The following is an 18747-nucleotide window of genomic DNA, read 5'->3' as shown; positions in this document are numbered from 1 at the left end:
CTTTATAAGCTTAGCCCGAACTCCAGCTTTTCAGATCAGAAATACCCACCTCTCGTTGCAGAATTTTCACCTACTATTTTGTATTCTTTCCAAGGAGAGAACATAGATGAGAGGGTATAGTTGGACATAATTGAACTTGCTTGTGGGTCACCAGCCCTTACTTGGAATACAGACCTGCAGAATTGTCCCCAGAGGAGCAGCACCTGGGCCTCGCCTATGTGGGGTGGGGCTCATTGAGATCAAGAAGTCTGACTGTGTGGTTTGGAAAAGCACTTTGACATCATAGTTATACAACTTAAATTGTGTAAGAAAGCAATGTCTCAGAAAATAAAGCAGAAGCTCTTTGGCAGGTGCATCAAGTAAGAGGACTGACAGATACTACATGTTGAGAAAGAAGGTGCTCTTGAGAAACAGAGCTGAGGCCAGAACCCAGGTCCCCTGGCTCCCAGCCCAGAGGGGACAGTGTGGCACTGTAAAAAACATGTACCTTGGGGCTGGGGTCGTGGCTCAGCGGTAGAGTGCTTGCCTAGCATGTGCGAAGCGCTGGGTTCGATCCTCAGCACCACTTAAAAACAAATAAAATAAAGATATTAAAAAAGAAGTAGAACATGCACCTTAGATTCAAGGCTCCATGTCGAAAGCCTAATGTCATCTGTTTGTTGCTAGCCCATGTCCTGCACAAACCTCCCAGGCTGTCAGTTGTGGGGGAAACAAAACAGGCTGGGCAGGAAGGGATGGGGTTGCAGGTACTATAAACGCCTACAGTTTCCAGCCCAGCTTTTCCCAGAATCTCTCTCTCTAAGATTCTCTGGAATCATAGAGGGTGTGGGATGTCCAGCTGTTATTGCTGGGAGGCCACAGGAGCCTGGTGCTGTGGCAGAGGTGGGGCACTGGCATTAGGAGGGTCCCCAAGGTGCTGGTGCTCTTGGAGTCTGAGTTCCGAAGCTGAAGGGATAAACCTGTTTCACTCCTGTTCACTATCTCCACTCTCGGACCCAACCTTGTCTTGTTTTATGAAAGGTGCAGAAGCCAAGTGACTAGGGGTTACCACACATCTGGTCGGAAATTATTTTAATGGCCAAATGGTGCCCGGATTCCTCCTAGCTCCAATCGCCATCATCTTGCCAGGCCTTATTGACTCCTCTGGCCCCTCTATGGCTCCACCACAGATCAGAGCAGCCTGAAGAGCCAGGGCAGCAGGTGGCAAAGTTGGCAAGAGAAGCAGGTGACCGCCTCTTACTGGAAAGGACTCTGATTGTCACATGAACCCAGCTTCCTAAGCTTCAGTGACTTCCCCCTCTTGGCTTGGCAGACTTTTGGCCTCTCCTGCATGCAAATCCCTGGAAGGTATTCTGCATACAGTAGACAATGGGGAACGTGAGAAGAGATGCAGATGTCAGTCAAATTACCATGTGAAAATCAAGGGGAAAGCCCTCCAATGGAACAGTTCCAGGTGCATGAGTTAAAACTGGCCCAATCTTTTTAATTAGAGAATTTTTCTGAAATTCAAAAGAGAGGGAAATAAATGCAATGCCTCACCCAATACAGGCACATTACTCATCACGACTGTGCTCTGGAGAAGCCACCTGTCCCTGTGGACTCAGGGTTAACTAGCTTCCCAGGTAGGTTCTGAAGCACACCTGCAGGGCTGGTTATTTCCAAGGCTCAGGCTGGCTATAACTGGTAACCATCTCACAGATTGCTCTTGAAGACAGCAGTCAGTGTGCTGGGCTCCCAGAGGCACCATGAAAACTAGCTTAAAACTAGGGTCGCTGCTCCTTGACCCTTTGTTAGCTGCACAGGAACCAGCTTGCAGGGCCTGAGTGTCAGGACATGTCTTTCAAGAAACTACTATGTGCCAGATATCACACTGGATATTTTCACATACATTGTCTCAAACTTTGAAACAACTCTGAAAGGTAAATGTTACTATTTTCATCTGACCAACAAGAAAGCCATGACTGCTTAAGTAACTTGTCCTTGGTCATTAAAGCAGAAAAAGATCAAGCTAAAACTTGCTTTTGTCCTATACCTCCTTCCCTTTGGGTGTGGAGAGTGAACTGGTTCATAAAATAAACCATCCCTGTTGATACACCTAAGGGAGAAACATCCGGGAATATGTGTGTTGTTAATAGGACCAGGCACATGTAGGTCCTCCGCACCCCCTTATGAACCTATTGGGGCATTTGAGGGTCTGGGAAGATAGACAAAATGAGCCATGGTAGAGAAGATGAGAGAAAGGTCCTCAATACCCTGAACAGCACTCCAGGTCCATTTCCAGATAAATACAAGTGTGGTTGGCATAAGGAGATACTCAGTATGTGTGTATATGTATATGTGTGTATATATATGTTAAATATTGTGTCTTTAAACAGAAGCACACATAAATTAATATTATACCTTGATCAGTTAACAAAAACATTGTGACTCAATACTTTCAGGAACCTAGCCCTGTATTTCATATTTCACTGAGGAGCACTGATTCAGTATTCACTAATTCAGAATTTGCACAACCTCCTAGAACATAACTACCATGAATAATGACAGCCACCTGTATTTTGCTACAGCAGCCCTTACGACCCAAAATGAGCCCTTTCCTGCTTACCCAGAACCTTGCAGGCCTCTTGGATGAGCTTAATGGTGATGATGTCATCATACACTGTGTAGGTCATGAAGGCATCTTGAACTTCTGCAGAAGCTCTGGAAGGCAAATCAAGGTGCCATGAACACCCAGCAATGGAGTTTAATTCAGGAATGTATATAGTGACTCAGCAAGACATGGTACAGCCACACACTCCTAATCGTAAGGCACGTGAGGCACTGAAGGTCATGTGTGTTGATTCCTACAAGACTTCCCTGAACACCAGTATGGACCAACAGTCTAGGGGACCTTGTGCCCAGAATTGAGAATCAATGGATTAGAAGTTCTCTGAATTTTCCTCCAACTGTAAGATTTCCAGTTTCGGTCCAGTGGTTTCTAAGCATTATTAGATGTAGCTGTTCAGAAGAGCCAGGTGGGAACCCTGGGACAGACAAGGAGTGTCATAAACTATCACTCCATTAAGTGGGGTCCTCTCTGTCGTATTGGGACAGGAAACTTCTACTGGCTCCCCAGGGGCCTGTAGTCCTTTGTGAAACAAAACAGACAAAAACTTGTGCCCTCCTTTGGTGCCTATGAACAAAATAAAGACACAATGGGCAAGACCCCAGCTTAAACCTGACACTGTCATCATGGGTTCTCAAGACTCCAGAGAGAATGATGTGATCTCCAGGACACCCGGGAATGTATCAAACTCTGTGGCTTTCCCCAGCACTCTGATGGGGCACCCATTCGCTCCCTCTAGGCTGGGCAGCCTCTTCTTTCCTGCAAGCACTCTGCTGTCAAACATTTATTTGGGCTTGTCTATGTGCTGCACATTGCTGCCCTGCCAGGCTTGCTCAGGCTGTTAGCACTACACCGGGATCTCCAGCCTCCTTCACTGATCCCCACGACCTTGGCATACAGCTCCCCGGATCAGTGCACACATGCACAGACTCATTCAAACCACTTTGGTAAAACAGAATGTTCATCAAGAATTTACTTTAAAAATAGACCGATCCACGTTTCTAATAAGATGGCAAAGTTCCTGTGAAGAAGAAGGGAAGGATAGGAAAACGACTATCCGCTGGGCATGGGGATACATGCCTATAATCCCAGTGGCTCAGGCTGCTGAGGAAGGAGGATCATGAGTTCAAAGCCAGCCTCAGCAAAAGCAAGGCACTAAGCAACTCAGTGAGACCCTGTCTCTAAATAAAATACAAAATAGGGCTGGGGATGTGGCTCAGTGGTTGAGTGCCCCTGAGTTCAATCCCCAGTACCCCACCCCCCACCCCCAAAAAAAAAAGAAGAAGGAGGAGGAGGAGGAGGGGGAGGAAAATGACTATTCAAAAACATTTTGAAGACATTGGGATTTGGAAAAGCAACAATGGTGAGAAATGAAGTAAGAACTGTTTCCAGTTCACACAGAGAGGAGCATATTTCTTATAGCATGAAAACATCAGCCACGTAGGTATTCATGCTCCCACAGGCAGGAGAGTGAGGAATCAATATTTAGTTGGAATAAGGCACTAAATGTGTTTCTCTTTACTTAGTTTCAACTAGTGATACCCAAAATACCGGGGCAGGAAACCAAGGCCGGGATTGCCTGAATCAGAATAACTTGGGGAGTAGAATAAGCACATGGACTCCTGAGCCCCAGGAGGTCTGTCTGTACTTTCTAACCACTTGCCTCTTGACTCTCCGGATTTGGAAACACTGCTCAGGAACACTTCTAGATTCAACCCGGCAAGGCAATAGACGATGAAAATGGCGGATCTCACACTGCTCAACCTTACTAAGCTGTGGTTCCTAAGAGTCCAGAGGGGAAATAAAAGACCCTTTGCAGCACATTTCAGAGCAAGAAAATTTAAGTGATGGGAAATTGTTCCTTCACCAGGTTCTTCATGGTGGATGAGGAATTCAGGTAACAAACTTGCATGTAGCTATGTGACATAAGGTGTAGCTGGGGACAAGAAGGCCTGGAGAGTCAAAGGTCTGTCCTGGTGTCATGGCTATCTGGAGGTTGGAGAAAGCACCAGCTCCTTCCTGCCTGTCCTTTGCCAGCTCCCCGCACCTCCACGGTGAAGTCCAGATTCCTGGCTCACACGCCTGCCTGCATGACCTAGCTCTCCCTCCAGCCAGCTCCCCTGCCCCTCCATCCTCTGCTCCTCCTGCTTCTTTCCTCCCCTGCTGCCTTCCTTCCTCCTTCACGACTCGGTTGAAAAATCACAGGGTCTAGTCATCGCACTTTCCCCCTCTGGATTCTGAGGTTCCAAATACTACATGTCTGAGCACCAACTGTGCCTGTGAGCTTTGATACACCCATCTGTATGGGACCATCTGTAGATCAGGAAACGTCATTTGATTTCCTATCGTCAATACCTAACATTGTACCTGGTGCACAATACGAGCTGGATCAATACTTTGAAAAGAGAATTTAGCAATTTAGATGAGAGACCTAATTGGGCAGAGGCTTACATACTCAAGGCGTGTGAGTCAGGAAGGGACCCAAGAGTAAATCCTGGCTCTAGTGCGGACGAGCTGGGTGACACAGAACAAATCTCCTTACACCTCTATTGCCTCATCTTCGTAGTGATAGCATTGGATTCTGTCAATGTTTCCATGGAGATCATGGTATCCAGTGCTCTCCCGCCAACCACCAAATATACATCGCTCCTGACCTCTGATTCGCAGAGAAAGAATCTGGCACTTAAAACAGCAGTTCTCAAAGCATGATTTATAGAACCCCTATGGGAGGTCCCTAACGTGTTTTTAAGGATCCATGAGGTGAAAACTATTTTCAAAATAAAATTCAGACATTTTTTTTGCCTTTTTAACTGGTTGTGGTTCAAAAGCATGAGAGGGTAAAACTGCTGGTGACTCATGAGTCTAGACTTCATTATATCCTTTAGAGTCATTGTATGCTTTTGCTGCAACACACATGCAGAAAGAAAAAGAATGCCAGTTTCTCTACAGATTGTTCTTGTAAAAGGAAAAAAAGTGATCGATTTTACTAAATGTGCATCCTCAGCACACATCTTTTGACCACTTTGGGATGAATAGGAAGTATATGGACCCGGAAAGTGCTACGTGGGGGGTGTGGACGGTCACCTCCAGGGAAAGCACTGACACCATGAGCTACGAGCTGAATTAGCAACTTTCTTATAGAACATCATTTCTGTTTGAAAGAATCACTGAGAGATGAACTGTGGCTGCTCAAGCTTGAATATGTGGCTAAGATTTTTCTTTAAAAAAAAAGAGGAGGAGCGGGAGACAGAGAGAAGGAAGAAGAAGAAGAGAAGAAGGCTGTATGTAGCTCAATGGTGGAATGCCCCTGGGTTCAATTCCCAGGACAAAAAGAGAGAACAAAGGTAGTGTATCACTTCGAAGAAAATAACTGGCAGAATGTATTGCCAGTGATAAAACTCAAGCTTTCAAATGAAATGAGAACTTTGGAAAACATGCATCTGCTCCTGTGAGCTAACGAGCTTCCCATTCTTAGAGGCTTCTCTGGCAAGATTGAGATGATGATATTGACCAACATGATTTTCATATCAAATAAGGAAATGACAATATTCGTAAGAACTGACCAATTTGGTGAGATAAAGCCTAACCAATGCAAGACAGTACGAAATGCTTCCCACTGCCTAATGCATGATGGAGCAAAATGATGGCAACAGATTTATTTCAAAGTGTAATGCCGACCAAGGCATTTTAGCATAACATGCAATGAAAAAAGTTATGGGCACAGTTTCAGGTTCAACATTGCAACTGGCCTTTGAGAAACTACCACTTTTCAAACTTTTGTGAACCTTAGAGACAAGAGCCATGATTATCTGAAAAGAGGATTAAAGTCCTTCCTTCTACATACTCTTCATGTATTTCAAATAAAACCACACAGCACAACAGAATACAAAACAGAGAGGCCAGCTATTTTTTATTAAAACAGACATACACTCAGGAGATTTCCAAATATGCAACATCATTTATTCCTTCCTTTTTTGCTAATTTTTTTACTGGGATAATAAAGTCATTTATCGTTAAAATATGTTTCTGTGCTAACACATAATAGGCTTATTATTAGAATTATTTTAGATGAATTAACAAATAACCATTTGTAAAATTTTTTCAGTTTTTATTACTACGACTTTAAATAACAATAGATTAAATTTAAAAAAAGAAAGCTCTTTGGAGTATTCTTAAAGAGAAGGAAGGTTTCCTAAGATTGAGATGTTTGAGAATGTCCGATTTAAACCAAGAATGAGTCATATTCTCTTTGAAAGCTAATGAATCTGGGGAACAAAAAGGAAGAGCCCTGCCATCCCTGGCCAGTTTAGTCCATCTCAGCCTGGGGAGTCACCTTACCTGTCCTGGCAGTCGTCCTGAGTATCTATGGATGGAGCTCTCAAACATCCAGCCTAGCATCATCTGCCCCTGGTATCCTCAACCTGCAACTAGACCCTGACCTCCAAAGAAAGTCTTCTGAAGGAAAGGCTGCGCAGTCCCTGTGGGGACCACCGGTCCCAGAGGACCACCTTGCCCTGGAGGTGGGGAGGAGGGGTGGAAGGTAGAGGGAGATCAGGGCTGAGGTTCTATCACAACAGCTACCAGGTGAGAAGAACACCTCCACAAGACACTGCTGAGAACAAATAAGTTGTCTACTCTATCAATAAAAATAAAATACAATACACACAATTTCCATCCAGTCATGCTAAAGGAATCATTATTATCTTTACAGAAAATGACGTAAAATCATTGCCATATGAACAGGAAATTAAATGGAGCCAAAGATACAAAGTAACATTACCAAAGTGAGTCAGTTGGTTAATGAATGAGAGTAACAACAAAAACATTCTCTTTGAGCTTTTAGTGTTTCTGTTATCTGTCAGCTTTACTTTTTTTTCCTTCATTCTAATAAATACAAACTCACTTTTTGTAGCTAAATTCTATTTATAATTTTTTTTTCAACACTGGGGATTGAACTCATGGCCTCACACATGTTAGGCTAATGCTCTACCGCTGAGCTATATCCCCAGCCCCATTTTATATTTTGTGGGGAAGGTAGGTACTAGGGATTAAACTCAGAGGAACTTTAGCACTGAGCCACATCCCAAGCTCTTTTTACTTTTTATTTTGAGACAGGGTCTCTCTAAGTTGCTTAGAACCTTGCTAAATTTTGTAATCCTCCTGCCTCAACCTCCCTAGCCACTGGTATTACATTCACCTGCCATAGTGCCCGGCTCTGTTTTATATTATTTTTAAAGAAAGGTACCTAAAGGATATAAACTTTAGGCCTCAAAATATCTACTTCTATTCTTACATATCTTCGATACAATCTCACTAAACAAAAATATTTCTCGAACTTTACCTTTGAGGATTTTTATTAGAGAAAAAGTTTCTACTTTATATATGTAATATTATAAAATGAACTGTATTTTTTAAATGTCATACATTCTTGGAAGCTTCAATATGATCTTTTGGAGGTTGAGTCCTATAGTTGAAATACTCTTGCCAAATGGATTCTTGAAGGCTCTCTGACAGCCCAGGGTTTGAGGCAGGTCGGTGAAACCAGCAAACCTGTTTATGGCCAGGAATGAAGCAGGAGTGGAAGGCCAGGGGACATTCTCAGATAAAAGTAAAAAAATATAGCTCTTTGCTTCCAGCCACTTTTAAACTAGACTTTATTTGGAGGAAAACTAGGAGACGTGAAGGAAAGGGAAACTTGCGGTATCAAAGAAAGGGGTAACCATTTGATTCAAATGTATGATATGTCAAGATCGTTGTATTGTCATGAGCAACTAATAAAAGAAAAAAAAAAGAAAGGGGTAAGAAATTTGGTGAGTCCACAGGACGAAGAAGGGGGAAAATGGTGAATGGGAGCTGTTTCGATTTGTTCTGGCTCATCTCATTTCTCAATATAGAAATTCTCCTTGACTTATTGTGGGATTGCTTCCCAACACACCTACTGTAAATCAAAAATATCGTTAAATCAAAAATGCACATAATGTACCCAACCCACCAACATTATTGCTTAACCTAGCCTACCTTAAGTGCCCAGAACACTTAAATCACCCTACAGTTGAGTAAAATCTTCTAACACAAAGCCTATTTTGTAATAAAGTGCTGAATATCTCTTTAAATTTACTGAATATAGTACACCGTAGAGTCCAGTATTGGTTGTCCACCCTTAGAATCAAGGGACTGATTGGGGCCTGCTGCTTCCTGCTACTGCCCCACATGGTGAGAGATTATCACACCCAATGTTGCTTGCCTGGGAAAAGATCCAAATTCAACATGTGAAGTCCAATTTCTACTGGACACATATTGCTTTTGTACCGCTATAAAGTTGAAAAGTCCTAGGTCAAACCATCATAAGTTGGGGACCAACTGTACTTGAAAGGATGCCTTTCAGAATGTCAATTTCTTTTTCAGAGAAAGTGAAAAAGCGAATAAGCAGATAAACAAAATAGCACTTCCTATTTAGCAAAAAAAAATAAAAAATAAAAAATCCTATGCATGCACAAGTAAGGGTCCTTGAATTTTTTAGCTTGTAGAGCTCTTAGGGATGCTGATGAATACTATGAATCTTCTCCCCAGAAAATATATCTAGACACATGTTCACAACATTTTCATACATGATTTCAGAAAATTCTCAGGCCCTCTCAGACCTATCCATGACTCTCTGTGAAGATCCCCTGACACAGGGAGAACTGAGTAACCATTCGCCTCTCTCCTACATCAACTGGCTTAGGCTCCGCACTCACCCATCCAGCTCCCTTTCATTCATTCAACTCCATTCATACACATCCGAATCCCCCAACTATTTACCCCTTCTCCGAGCATTTGTTTCTATAGTGGGGAACACATGCCAACCCTGATGTTATACCCATAACCTCTTCTGTCCTACAAAGGACACCTGACCACGGCCACCTATCAAACTCTCTGTCCCAGGCATCTGGAATGGAGACACTCAGAAAGTGAGCAGGTCAGATGATGGTGAGCTCTTGAATCAAAAGGACACGTAGAAAATTTTGGAAGAAACAGAAATGAAGAGGCTTGCAAAGAGAACCAGGAAAATAGAGTAAGCATGAAGAAAGATGCGGAGACACAGGGGTCACTGGCCTTCCATTTCCTCTCAAATGGCTGGGTACCTCCTGCTCCTAGGCTCTGAGATTCCTTAGAACCCTTACACTAAGCTTTTATACGTTGGTTTATAGGGTAACTGCTTATCCTTACAAGCAAGATCCTGGATCAGGTTCTACTACCAAAGTGCCAAGAGTGCTAACCTTCTCATCTCTTAGCCACCCCAGTCCTCACAAGTGGGCGAGGTGAAGGCCATGATTATCTACATTTACAAGGGAGGCCAGAGACCTCAGCAAACCAATGCAATTATAATGACATATAAACTCCTTCCCATCTTCTGCAAGTGTAGCTATTCTGGTCCCCAACAACTTTTCCACTTTCATCTCCTATCAGACGTTTTCGTCTCTGATACACCAGGCACACTGGATTATTTTCTGGGCCTCCAATTCCCCATCTCAGTCTTACCTAGGTCCTCTGCACTGGACTGCTCTCTCTGCCTGGAACACACATACTTCCCTGACTCAAGGTGGCCTCCTTCCTTCCCTTTAGTTCAACATAACCTTTGCAAAAAGACATGTTCTGACCACTTCAGGGAAACCAGCATCTTCTCTCCTATTTGAATAGCACTTGGCACAACCTGAAAGGCTTTTGTTTATCCGCTTATTCGCTTTTTCACTTTCTGTCTCCCACATTGAAATACATTCCCAGAGAACGTCCCTCATCTTTTCCTTCATTTCTATCCCCACACACTGGCACTCTGCTTACAAGGAGCTAAGTACGCATTGATTGAATCAATGAGCTTGCGTAAGTCAAATAGCTAGTACCTGATGATCCAGGTGAAATGTAAAGGTTTGTTGGATTCCAAAGACCTTGCTCTTTCCAATCTATTAGTTGCTTCTCGTGGTTAAGTTTTGATAAGATTTTAGCCAGGAGACTATAAAAGAGTGGTTCCTGATTAGAAATCTATAATCTAGACTCTATGAGAGGGAAATCAACAATGTGGGCAAAGGAGAAGAAACATCTGTTTCTGATTGCTTCATCTAAAATAAAATCTATGTCATAAGGTCTGGAGACATAGTTCATTTGACTTAATCATTTCTTCTTCAAATTTGGGTAGGAATTGATGGGTTTTCCTTTTTAGCAAAAATTCTATTTTAAAAGCACTAGGGAGCTTGTTATTTGAATGTAGCCTGAAGCAAATCCTGCTGCACAGCAAATAATCTTGCCTTAATTTGTGTTTTATAAGTTGAGTTTTCTGTACTCTACTTTTTTTTTTAAGAATGAGTTCTAATACGCAATTATTATAGCTAGTTGGACTTTAAGATAGACTTGACTTTTGGCTTAAAGATGCATTTACAATTCCATCCCATAGGTGTCTAGTGTTAAGATATGGATAGACGTTCTGTGACTCAATTCAATAAATACTTCAAAATTAAAGCAATAAATTTCTAGCCACACAGACTCAGGACATGGGTCCTCTGGGTCCTCTGCTTCCAGTCATGGTTCTCTGATTCCTTGCAAGCTTGCACCCTTGTTCAAATGCCCTTGGTCACCTTGGAGTTCTTGGGGACTCCAGGTTTCCATCTCTAAGGGTGGGAAGAGATAGTATTCTATCCTTTCAGGAGGCCACATCCAGTATCCAAAAAGGAAAAAGTGACTTCACCCAACTCACTCATGGAAACCTGGGCTTGGAACAGTAAGCTGACTTCCTCAAGCAATTGGGGTTCTGGTACCTGGTCACACTACACCTGCTTGATAATGTAGGTCGGGGCGAGAGACCCTCCTCAAATTGCCCATCTCAGCTACTGGCCATAGGCAGGCTGAACACGCTGCTGTTCTATTGATTCCAAGTATTTGCCTATCTCTGGCTATTTCCAGAGCCTTTGCCTTCCTCCCAGGCAGGACCAACTCCTGACCAGTGGCAGCTGAGCTGAGATTAAAAGTCTTAACCAGGAAATCAGACGGTACAAGGTCCATGGATCAAAAATCAGCAAACAAAACAACCTCCCTACACAGAGGCTCTCAAAGTCCCTCTAGGAGGACTAGATGGTGACCCACATTGGACATCAGAAAGGTCAGTCTGAAAAGATGAGCAGAGACAAAGCCACCCATCAATATATCAGGCTGACCTCAGGAAGCCAGGTGTCCCTGGGCACGGAGGAAGGAAGACTTTGAGAAACATCTGCTTCCTCAGGATGTTGCAGCTATGTACTGGAGGAGGGGGAGAATGATGCTTATTGACTTCCTACGAGGTTCTTTGGTGTAGATTGTTCCACTCAATCCTCTCCTTAGCCCTAGGAGATAGGGACATTATTCCCCTTTTATCCAGGAGAATCAGAGCTGCAGAGAGGTGAAGCAACATTCTCGGTTCTTATGCAGCAGAGCCGGGTTCAAATCCATCCAGTGGGATGCATGTCCTGTTGACCCTCCACTTCTCCCCAACACCCCTGTCAAGAACTCGCATCTTGAATATAAGCCAACAGCAAACATCAGTTTCCAAAACAGCCACTGGTATCTGTTGAGTGCCTACTCCAGGTATTTGTGTGTATGTCTGCTTAGTATAATTTAATTTAACACTTGTAAAGTTTCTACAAGGCTAACTAGTCCTAGTATTCCTTTATGATGAAACAATTAAGTGTCATGCCCTGGGTCATATAGATAGGAAGAAAAGATTATGGGCTTTGATGCCAAAGGTTGTAGCCCCAGATCCCCTGTTGAATTCAACTACAGTTTCCTAGGGACTTGCAACTATGTCCAATGACTTTTGAGAATACAAATGTCCTATTTCCTAAAATGGTTCCCTATGCCACCTTGCAATGTCCACACCATAGCCTGCCTACCCTCACCAACTCTTCTTCCTCCTCCTAAGACTGACGGCCCCTGTGTAGGGACAGCTGATCTTCCAGCAGCCAGAGGGGCACAGCTGTCCTGTTTGTAGCAGAGCAAACAATCCCATGTTTCATCAAATGTAGGTCTTTGGTGCCCTAATTCCTAGGTTCCAGGTATATATGTAAACTTTGTGCACATCATAAAACGATGCAGGCTGGCCTGTTTTTTTCCTTCCTCTCTTCTTACTGAGTTTTCCCTTTACAATATAATGGCTATAATAAAAGACCCCAAGTCTTCAAATGCATCTCTCCCCAAGGCCGCTTAGGGGGGATCAAGAAGGAGCCCTTGAAGATACTGCTATCTCACCCTGGCCCTGTGGCCCTCTGGCTGTGCAGTCTTGGCCAACTCACTTTAACTTCCTTAGGCCTGTTTTCTCACTATAAAATGAAGATTTGGGCTAAACAATCTCCCAGGGGCCCACCAGCCCAAGGTCTCTTTAATCATAATTATTCAGTGATATATTCAAAATGAGTATTTCTTGCCTCGGGGACACCAGAAGTTCTTTTTTTCTCAACCAAAAATGTAGAGATCTAAGTAAACTGTCCTGGAGAAGCTGAGGAAATAGCCCTGGACTTTAACATAAAGGGTCAGGACACTGCAGCACTGCACGGACCCGGGGCTTCCGGCCGGCCTGGCTCTGCCTCAAGGTAGCCACAGAGTTCTAGGAGGATCACTGCAGTCTCAGTTCTATTTTATTTGAAACATAGGGGGAAAGAAGGACATTTTGCATTAAGCACTTTAAGTTTTTACTTTACAAAAGCAAAGCCAAGAAAATAGGAAAAACTGAAAAGGGGGAAAAAATTCAGCATTTCATCATTCTATCCCTATTAGTTATTATTTTGGCCTTTCTCTTAGTTTTGTCTTTTTGTTTCATTTGTGTGAGTTGCCACCACATACAGCGATTCTTATTTCTTTAGTCATTCCATTTGTTCTTTGGTCGGTTTTGAACCACGGAAGACAGTTTTTGTTTTATTATTTAGAAATGCAAGACTCCCTTATATCTTTTTGCATGTGTGTGTGTGTGTGTGTGTGTGTGTGTGTGTGTGAGTGGTGTTTCCAAGAGAACGGATTCTCAAGAATGGACTTACTCCTTCCAAGGAGTTGATAATTTTCGTAGTTTTTAGTTGTCTAACTGCTTTCCAAAAGGGCTGCCCTGATTGACAATACCATCAGCAATTACCCATTTTGTTGCAACTTAACCAGAATTGGTCATTATCATTTAAATTTTTGGAGATTTAATAGGCAAAGTGGCACCTAATTGCTTTGATTTGCATGTCACTGATTAACCGAGGAAGCCATATTTTTATATTCCCCTCTCTTCATAAGGCCAGGGAGGATCTTAGAACCCTTTCAGTCCCAACTTATAATATTTTAAGGCTGAAAGATTCCAAAAAGCAGCCAGAGAGTACAAGGATACAGGAATCAGATAGGGAACTCTTTGGAGATGTAAATGACAGTATCAAGGGGTTACCAGGTGAAGGCTGGGAAGAAAGACCAAGAATTAACTAAAGAATACCTAAAGGTGTGATTCTGGCCAAACTGAAAAGAGATGTCCCTATTCTGACCAGCAGCTGCTGTCCTGTGCAGTAGAAATGGTATAAGTGATTTCTCTTCAGGGACCAAAAACGACAAATGAGAGTTCACTCATGAGCTAAAAATGAGAATGACTTTGGAATTATTTACATTGGGGCTCTGTCTTAAGGTTAATTTTAGGAATGGAGAATGATAGTATCCTTAAGCACAGGTATGATTTATTAAGTTTTTTCAAGTTAGTATTTTTAAAGCACTTGAATTCATCTCCCTAGTAACTGAATCTCTTGGAGAGTTCTAATGATAATATTGTAATGAATCTTATTCAACTAACTGGCTTAATCAAGAGTAAAGAGCTGTAACTGTCAAAACCCTGTTGCTCCAGGGATGCTTTATCTTTCCTTTAATATACTTACTTCAATTTTTCCCACGTCTCTTCACCAAATTTCTCTGTCACGAGAGATTGCAGACAAGTGTTGATAAATCCATACTAGAACACAAAGCAAGTACAAAGAAATCTGTATGACGGAGCATGAAATCTGCAGTCATAGACATCTAAGTGGCATCTTTGTGGCAGTGGAATCCTACAGCAAACCCATTATACCTCTTCCTTGTTTCTCTTGACTTTATTTGGTCAATAGCTGTGCTCATTCCCAACTCAGGGACACCCTTGCAGCCCACCACTAGTGTTATTTCCAAGGAGAAAACATTTGAGCTAAATTTCCACAGATTATTATTAAGGAGGTTGAAGAAGCTTCTATGGCTCATTGCAATCCTCTTTGGAACTGGGAATTGGTTGGTTAGAAAGAAGAGTTGAAAACACAGGTGGCCAAGGCAGGTATTTAGACATGGAGGAGGTTGGGCACACATTTGAATCTTCCAGGGGCCACACAAGTCATAGCTGGGGCACTCCTGAGAAATGTCAGTGCACCAAAGAAATACTAAATATCTGAAAATGTTAAGGATTACCAAATCTTTCTCTTATAAAGAAGACTTGCCACATCCCAGTCCTACTTACTGGGCCTGCCATCTGTTGGCTGGGGAGTGGGGCTCCATATTGTAATACAGCCTCAGGGAGCCCAGGGAAGGTATGCAGCTTACAGGAAAGGGCTTGGGCTCTGGAGACAAATGGGTTTCTGTCTCTGTGTCTGACAGTGGTGTGTCTTTGGGTAAATTGCCTAGCTTTTCTGGGCCCAGTCTTCTCATGAGCTAAACTGGAAATAATAGCATTTGTTCTATTGGAAGACTATTGTAGGGTTATATAGGAATGGGTCCGGATTTAGACTAGGAGGGCTGATTGCTAACCCCAAGCCTTATTCTCTGTTTGACTCTGGCCTTTCACAAAATCTCACTCACTTTCAGTTATTTCATCTGGAAAACAGCTATGAGAATGATCCTGTCCTCTTAGGGTCAAATGACAACATTGGTATGAGCACATGGCACATGGTAAGTGACCAAAAGCTTATAACCATGCCTTTAGAGAATATGCATCTCGAACAACAAGTGCTAACATGAGGAAGCTGGGAGGAGTCCGAAGGAAGGATGCAGAGAACCGCTTACCATATTGCCGCTGGCTTGTCTGCAGGCCCGAGAGATCACAGCAGAGACCCAAGCTGGTAGTTCAGTTGGATTGGCACATCCAGCAGCCTGTCTTATAGCGATCTGGGTAGTCCACCGGGAAATCAGGATGTGCTCACTGGCCTCCAAGCAAGGAGCACACACCAAGCTGAACACTCAGTCGCCCAGGGAGTAAAAAGTAAGGTTGCCCCTGCCCAGGAGTGAGTGGCACCCAAGGGGTGCACCTCTCATATGTCTACTCTTGGGAGATCAGCCTGAAGCACCTCCCTGTGGTGCCAACAAACCATGGCCTCATCGTGCCAGCCCAGAGCTGCTGCCCTGTGCGGCAGAGATCCACAGAGCACTGGGAGATGGGTCCTGCCAGCTTGCTTCCTGGGTGGGGAGACAGGCAGCTTGGAGGAAAGGAACATCCTGGTCCTGCTAGACCCTGGGGTTTATTGGCTCCTCCCACTGAATCCATCCACAAATTCATAAACTCCCTGAGCCCCTCCCTCTCGATTCCCTGCTGAGAGGTTGGCTAAAGAGGGAGGCCAGGATTCCGGAAACCTGGCAGGCTTCTGCAAAGTCACTCATCTTTCCATTGGGCAAATCACTGTTAGTCACCTACCTGTGTACTGTCATCAACATGAGTACCTGGGGATGAGAGGAACTAAAGGTATCGGTTCTGCTCCCAGAGAACAGATCTTGAGAGCATTCCTGGGACCCTGAACTTGACTTTGGAAATTACTGCTAGACTCTTACAGGAAGCTGCCTTTTATATGAGATTGTCTATTGAGGGGACTTTAATGGAACCACTTTGGATACCATCCAAAAAAGGCCGGTCTGGACCAGCACTTGACCCTATAATGTTATAATGTGGAGTCCTCCGGTGCCTGAAAACCCAACTTTTACATTCCTCCTCCAAACCCAACTGTTCCATTTCAGGCTCTGTAGGCTGTTGCCAGAGGTCTATTTCCTAAGTATCATTTGCGGTCAGAGGTGAGAAACCCAGCCACCAACCAGGTCCCGTGAATGTTGCCTGCAGCGGTTCTAACAGACTGCCAGCTTTGGTGTAAAAACAAGAGTAAAAGTAAATAAATACTCTAAAATCAAGTGGGGGTGGTAAGCTCTCCAGGCTGCAGTAGAGAGATGTAGGGCAGGTATCTGGAGGCGACTCATGGTTAAGACAGCATCTCGTGACCCTGACAAAGCCAGAGACTGAGGCAATCCACTGGGATGCGTGTGTGGACATCAGATGCCCTTGGGGGTCCTCCAGAATCTTTATCTCAGCATCCCAGCTTGCTGAAAGACTTCCCTTCATGGCTCTTTCCTGCTTGAACCCATCTTCTATGCTTCCCTTAGAAAGGTTTCTCCATCCATCAAGCCTAGTTGATCACAGTCCTGTCTGAACTCATTACCACCTCCTCTTGGAGAGACAAGAGATGGTTAGAGCCTCTCTTGCGCTCTCTCTCTCTCTCTCTCTCTCTTTTCTTTCTTTTTTTGGTACTAAGGATTGAACCCAGGTGCTTTACCACTGAGCTACATCCCCAACCCTTTTTATTTTTTACTTTGTTTTGAGACAAGGTGTCTCTAAGTTGCTGAGGCTGGCCTCGAATTTGCAATCCTCCTGCCTCAGCCTCCTGATTGGCTGGGACCACAGGCGTGCACAACTGTACCTGGCATAAGTCCTCCCTTCTTTCCAAAACAGGGAATTTGCTTATTCCCAGAAGCTGGACTCTCCATGCTGTTCCTATGTGGAAGGGACATGTGGTCTGGAGCAAGAGGAAAAAAAAAAGTCTCTGAAATAGGTGATTTCCATAATTATGCTTCCCAGGCCTTTGCCACCATCCAGCTGACAATCCTTCTTTCGGCCCTGCCAAGTGGGCTTGCTCTGGCTCTCTCTTACAGCCCCCAGCCCCCACCCTGCTTTTTCAAACACATACACCCACATGCTCGCACTTCACAATAAGTAAATGGTTAAAAAAAAATCTCCCTTTTTCTTTTTTCATGCAGCAGATGGCAGGTCTCAGGAACTTGGTGGAAATTAGGCTTTCTGATTTTCTAATAAATTTCAGCATCTCACACAAAAAGCACAAGCTCATTTTGATTCTGATGTTAAGTACCATATGGCACATCATCCGTGGAACGTGGCAGCTTCATACTCAGGGTAACGAGGACGGGAGGATCTCTGCTATAACAATGAGGTCTAGCATGTATGAACCAATTGAATTCCTGGGTGAATACCATTTGATAATAATATTGTATATGGCAGCGGAGTAATTATCCCTCTTTTATGGTATGTGTTAATTTTCCCTGCCAGTTTCCCTAATTACAACTGCCACCCAAAGGACTACTTTTCGTAAATACTCTGTAAACATTTGAAAAGACATCGACAGCATATGCATGAAGAAAAGCGTCCCTGGATTTTGAAACTGTCTGGAAAATTGGCTGACGTTTTATATGTTTTTCAATGGCATAAACAGCCGGGGAGGAACTTGGACGATATGGAAATGCCCTCTCCCTTCCATGACATCACAGGCCTTCCTGCCCACCCTGTCTGGGATCATGATTTTCAGAGACGTTTTTTCACTGCTATCTTCATGAATCTTAAGTGGACAGTTCCATGAACCTTGACAAATGCATACACCCGTGTAACTCACGCTCCAGTGAAGATACAGAACATCTCCGTCATCACTGGAAGTTCCCTGGGGCCTCTTCTCAGCCAGCCCCACCACCCCAGCTCCTGCTGTCCTGATTACTGTCACCATCGATCAGCTTTGCTCGCTCTTGACCTTCATATACACTGAAGCACACGGTGTGCTCTCTGCTGCGTCTGCATTCTTAGCTTTTAACGTATGTTTGGAGCATCGCATTCAGATATCATTTTCCAAATTACACGTGGGTAGGTCAACGCAGCCTCTTTTGATATGTCTTCCACAACACGTAAAGGAGCCCCCACAAGGCAGTCTATGTACGATACGCAAGAGGGAAAACACAAACCTCTTATTTTTCATAGAACGAGGAAAGGGCAAGATAGCCTATGGAGGTCACTAGATAAATCTCTATCATTTAAGGAAAGAAACAAGAGGGGGGATGCATGGTGAAGCATC

General features: G+C 43.7%; 1 protein-coding gene across 1 annotated transcript in view; it reads right to left on the bottom strand.

Annotated features, from left to right (window-relative positions):
* LOC124099011 (guanylate cyclase soluble subunit beta-2-like) overlaps positions 1-18405 on the bottom strand; it is a 52734-nt gene extending 34329 nt beyond the window's left edge. Inside the window, exons 1-4 of the mRNA XM_058582617.1 lie at positions 18298-18405; positions 15641-15781; positions 14497-14570; positions 2606-2700 (exon numbers count right to left, since the gene is read on the bottom strand). Of these exons, the coding sequence (XP_058438600.1) occupies positions 2606-2700; positions 14497-14570; positions 15641-15781; positions 18298-18405 (418 nt within the window). The remainder of the gene's footprint in view (positions 1-2605; positions 2701-14496; positions 14571-15640; positions 15782-18297) is intronic.
* Between the last annotated feature and the right edge of the window lie 342 nt (positions 18406-18747).

The sequence above is a fragment of the Marmota monax genome, unplaced genomic scaffold (assembly GCF_021218885.2).
Source record: "Marmota monax isolate L192 unplaced genomic scaffold, Marmota_monax_Labrador192_F-V1.1 WCK01_AAM20220418_F8-fsc00011, whole genome shotgun sequence".
Lineage (NCBI taxonomy): Eukaryota > Metazoa > Chordata > Mammalia > Rodentia > Sciuridae > Marmota > Marmota monax.
This window is presented reverse-complemented; position numbering and strand designations above follow the sequence as displayed.